General features: G+C 38.6%; 1 protein-coding gene across 1 annotated transcript in view; it reads right to left on the bottom strand.

The window, feature by feature from the left end:
- Nucleotides 1–1,049: 1,049 nt before the first annotated feature.
- The window catches only part of LOC106608246 (B-cell lymphoma/leukemia 11B), a 67,895-nt gene continuing 63,344 nt past the window's right edge, over nt 1,050–5,600 (bottom strand). The window contains exon 5 of the mRNA XM_045721101.1: nt 1,050–4,831. Within this exon, the coding sequence (XP_045577057.1) occupies nt 4,235–4,831 (597 nt within the window). The 3' untranslated portion in view covers nt 1,050–4,234. The remainder of the gene's footprint in view (nt 4,832–5,600) is intronic.

The raw sequence follows: 5,600 nt of genomic DNA, 5'->3' as shown, positions 1-5,600 counted from the left end.
TAGTATATTGTAATGTATAGCGTCACATTGAGGGCAGATGTTAGATCTACATATTGAGAGCACGGCTTCAAGCACCATCACTAGAGATAAGATGAATCAAGCTTGGTGGTGATATAATGCAGATGCTATTTTACATCAAGTTGAGGGTAGCAGGTGATGCTAAAGCACCAGTCCCCAGACATAGGGTCATTACTGCTAAAGATGCAGCCAGAGATCACAATAGTTGTTCAAATCGAGGACAGGTCTGAATGAACAAAAGAGACAAAATATTAAAATGTATTAGAATAGTTTGAGGATCCCCTCGTCTCTGAGGAATTATCCTCGGTGGTGGTGGGGAAATGGATGGTCATCAGTAAATTGTTGCTGTAACACTGCAAGTAAGGGAACTAAAGCAAGTTAACAAATAAATACGTCACAAGATTTAAGCCCGTTGGTTGAGGGAGAAGAAGGAGATTTTTGCATGAGGTTATTCAGCAAGAAATATTTTTGTGCCATGCTCATAGGTTAAAAGGTATCAGGTGAATGACATTCCGCATGTGTTTAAGAGTAAAGGAAGAGGAGAGACATGACTCTACACTGATGATGGTAGTGTTTGTGAACACTACCATATAAATATGAACTATGCCCATAGAGGAAACACTGTGAATGACATTAAGCAAAGGGAAAAGGAAAGGGGCATACCTAGTCAGTTGGTCAACTGGATGCATTCAACTGAAATGTGTCTTCCTACATTTATCCCAACCGCTGGCTGCCATAATCGACATCCACGTCTTCGGCGCCCGGGGAACAGTGGGTTAACTGCCTTGTTCAGGGGTAGAATGACAGATTTTAACCTTGTCAGCTCGGCGATTCGATCCAGCAACCTTTCGGTTACTGGCCTCAATTATGTTTACCGAATGAAGTTAAAGTGAGCTAGCCATACAGACCGCCTTACTAATTGAACCTAAGTTATCAACTATGTTTATTTAAGCATTTTTAGTAATGTCGGTAATGTAAGATGTGATAACGTCAGCAGTAATGGTGATTAGTCACATGAATAAAACGTCAGATAGGGCAACTGAAACTTTTATTGGACTTGGTGACTTTCTTTTCAGCACATTACAAAAATACATATATATTCAAAACAGCTGATCTGTAACGTTACTGCTGCTTTGAAACAATAATGCAGTCCATCAAAAAAAACAAGAAAAATATTTTTTTACAAATAGCAAAAGTCGTGAAAGTTGAAAATGTGTTAAGATGTCATGTTAAGTGCCATCACAAGTATTTCTACCAACCAGGAGAAGAGATGTTGTCCATGAATGTCTCCTAATATACATTTTATGAAAAGCATTTCTCCCAGAACCCATTGTAAAATCCCAATCTCAAAATTCCTCTGATATTCTGGATGATTTCAAAACATTTTCACATTTTTGTTATTGTATTTTTTAACATACATTTTAGGATAGCTTTACCAAAAAAAATAAAACATTTAAACATTGACAAAAAGCAACACCATTTGAATCGACTCACAATTGGATTCGGCTGTGAAAATAGGTTATAACAGAATGTTGGCACCACTTAAAAAAAAAAGGCTGCATCCCTTGTCAATATTACAAATACACTGGGTATTGTCATAAAGCGAGCAAGAAATGATACTTAACTAGTCATAAGAATCTATTTTAAAATCCCTCCACCATGATAATCATAGAAAACTGCTCGCTATGGCATTCAAAACATTGAAGAAAAGAATACTTTGTTATTTCAAAACACAGAGGATATCATCATTAACATACTTCAAACACTGTAAACATTATTCTGAGACCGAATGTCCTTGTACGAATTGACTTGTTCTGTTCTGCTGTCTGTCTTCCTGGTTTCTCCTATCCACTGTCTCAATGCTATAAAATAAACTCCAGAAAAGGCATATTTTAATGGTTTATATGAAACTTGTTCAGAATTGAGAATTGTAGTTTTCTCCTCTCCACTTTCTCAATTGAAATATAACATAACTAAATTCATATTTCAATAGTTATTATCAAACTTGTTCTGAAGTGAGAATTGTAGAACTATGTGTAGGAATACCGTAAATATTCACTCTTATTGTATATCAAAATCTGATTTCTGTCAACAAGCTAATAATAAATAGGAATAACCTCCTTCGAAGCACACCCATGTCCAATTGGCTAAAAACACACAGCAAATTTAAACCAGGTATGTGAGGTGATATCTTTGAGGTGAGATGATTTACTCTGTTGGAGATGATTGTATTAAGGGATGATGTGGCCTAAATCTTCCCTAATATTGGTCCTTTCTCTCTCTCTGATGTCACTGGTATTAGATTTGACAAGCAGATATGCATTTGGGTTTAAATACAATTTTCATATGCTTTAAATTTTGTTTGCATTACTTTGATCCTTGCGCGGATCTCTCTCGCTCTCGTTCCCTCTATTTCTCTCTTTCTTTCCTTCTCTTTCTCTCTCTCTCTCTCTCTTCTCTATTTCAGTCTTTCATGATCTACCTCAAGAATGATCCAATCAGATCTCAAGGTCGTGTGGCCATCATCCTAACAGCTGTGCTGGACATTATTAACATAATTCAATGTAACTCAAAAAGCCTTTTTTTTTTAGATACATCCCAGGATGAGCCATCCTCATTCCTCACAGCTGAAAATCCCAAATTGTAAATCTGATATTGTGCGTTAAACCCCATATCACTTTGAGAAGCAACATTAACAACCCCCACCTTTTCTTTTTCAAAGCTGTGTGTGTGTTGAGTTAGTGAGGTGTGAAAGCAGCCAGGCAGATTGAGGCTTAGAGCACACAATGGAGAAACACAGGCATTGATATGAAATACATTTTGATACTGGTTTTGCTGAATCCTGAGGGGATAAGAACTCACCCAGGTTGAACAGAACATTACTGTTCTAGAATTCCCCAGACGGAACAATGGAATGATTCTAGAAGTGAAATGTACTGTACGATGTAGAATGTTTAAAAGTTTAACTTCACTAATTGCCGTTGATTAAGCTTCATCAAGTGTCAAGAGAGAGTAATGACCTTGCCACTATGTTGTTAAAATGTAAACAGTATGACCATAGGAAGGAAGCACTATTGAGAGGACCTGTATTGCAATAATCTGGTAAAATGAGTAAAAAAAAAAAAAGAATGTAGCTATATTATTCAGTACGTAGACAACTCAAGCAGCTAGTCTTCTGATTGATTTATAGTGGCCATTGTGAATGTAAAATACAGGGCTGGTATTCTAGATCAAATAATTTTTTTTATTTAGAAATGTTTGAAGAATAAAAAAAGGCCTCCCAAAACGTCCACAAATAAACGTGTATATAACTGTTCTCCTTTCCACAGTTACTACAGCAAATGAACTGATGTATGTCAAATATCCCATGGTGATTTAATCCTGCATCTAAGGAATGTTAGTCAATGTGTGCAACCGCTATATACATCCCCTGCTCATACTGGGGATATACGGCTGGAACACATCATTATAATAATTGCATTTTGACATTGTACAACACATGCTGATATTTATAAAAATGATCATTTTGTTTGTATAAAATTGTCTGTAACCTCTTCAGATTTTTAAAACAACAACATTTGGGATTTATTTTATTCTAAAATTATAATTAATATTTTATTGTCATATTGACATTCAGTGCTTTATGTCACATACGAGGAGATGGATTGTAGTCCGCTGTTTGACCTAAAAGGGTAATAATAAGACAGTTTAAAAATAAATAATTTCGATCATAATTTTTAGAAGTTGACCTCTTCGCATTAATTTAGTCAGTTAACAATTAAAATCATATTTCTAATCAAGTGTGACCTGTTTCCAGTTAGGGATTTTTTTACTGCGCATGCCCAATATCTTTACAAAACTCCAATAAATACAGACATTATTGCACAGTAGAAAAGCTCCAGGGATTCCTAAATTATAAAATCCTCAGATAGATCAATAGTTGGCGGGAAACAAAGCATTTCTAGAACAGTCCCCCATTCCATGTTTCCCTTTGTTTATGTTTCTCAGGTGGCAGTTTCTGTGACAAAAAGAACCAACAAAAACAGAATAACATACATCAAATTGTCCAAAAATATTCAAGAGGAGAAAAATGATCCAGCCAAACCCCGTGTTGAAGTCCTGTAAGTGTTCATTCAGAAGGAGTCTGTTGTGTTAGCCTAGCCTGTAGCCTTTAGCTTTAGCCTTAGCCTTAGCTTTAGCTTTAGCCTAGCATAACCTAGCCTCTCTCAGCCTCCTCCAGTTTGACGTCGCTGGCCATCAAGTGTTCCCCGTGCCACTTCTTCATGTGTTTCTCCAGGGTGCTGTAGACGCTGAAGGGCATGTGGCAGATATCACAGCGGTACACCTCCTTCCCAAACTGCCCGTGGGTCTTCATGTGGCGAGTTAGCTTGGAGCTCTGGGCGCAGGCGTAGCTGCACAGGTCGCACTTGTAGGGCCTCTCACCCGTGTGGCTGCGCCGGTGCACCGTCAGGTTACTGCAGTTCTTGAATATCTTCCCGCAGTACTCGCAGGTGTCGCTCCGTCGGCTCTCCTTACTAGGGGGTCGACCCGGTCCAGGACCCCGCAGGAGGTGAGGGGTGGAGCTGCCCTCCAGGAACTCCCCAGGAGGGGTGGAGAAGCGGAGGGAACCCGTCTCAGAGGAGGAGTGCTCTGAGGAGGTGGCAAAGGGGGACTGGCGGGCGTCGCTGAAGCCGTGAAGGAAAGGTTCTCTGATGAAGTGGCGTGAGGCGGCGTAGCCGGCCAGGAGCTGGGAGTACATGTTCTCTGGGGAGATGAGGGTAGGCGCTGGAGGGAGCTCCAACTCCTTCTCCACCTTCACATCAAATAGATTGAAATTCAAGTTTATTTATACTGAATTTTAAAAATCTAACCCAGTAAAACAATACAACTAGATAAGGTACATTTTCCTAATGAAAAATGATATACTTGTTTCAGCAGTCTAAATGTACATTGAGGGAAATAAGTATTTGATCCCCTGCTGATTTTGTACGTTTGCCCACTGACAAAGAAATGATCAGTCTATCATTTTAATGGTGGCCTAGCCAGTCTCCAGACCTTAATCCCATAGAAAATCTGTGGAGGGAGCTGAAGGTTTGAGTTGCCAAATGTCAGCCTCGAAACCTTAATGACTTGGAGAAGATCTGCAAAGAGGAGTGGGACAAAATCCCTCCTGAGATGTGTGCAAACCTGGTGGCCAACTACAAGAAACGTCTGACCTCTGTGATTGCCAACAAGGGTTTTGCCACCAAGTACTAAGTAATGTTTTGCAGAGGGGTCAAATACTTACTTCCCTCATTAAAATGCAAATCATTTTATAACATTTTTGACATGCGTTTTTCTGGATTTTTTTGTTGTTATTCTGTCTCTCACAGTTCAAATAAACCCACCATTAAAATTATAGACTGATCATTTCTTTGTCAGTGGGCAAACGTACAAAATCAGCAGTGAATCAAATACTTTTTTCCCTCACTGTATGCTTTATGGTATTGGAAACAGTTTAGTGTAAAGGACAAATATAAGAAAACATAAAAACACAACAGGTTATCTAAAACAATAATTAAATCACTGGTTAAAGGCGTAGC

The sequence above is a fragment of the Salmo salar genome, chromosome ssa06 (assembly GCF_905237065.1).
Source record: "Salmo salar chromosome ssa06, Ssal_v3.1, whole genome shotgun sequence".
Classification (NCBI taxonomy): Eukaryota; Metazoa; Chordata; class Actinopteri; order Salmoniformes; family Salmonidae; genus Salmo; species Salmo salar.
The sequence above is the reverse complement of the archived record's forward strand: the minus strand, read 5'-3'. Positions and strand labels throughout refer to the sequence as shown.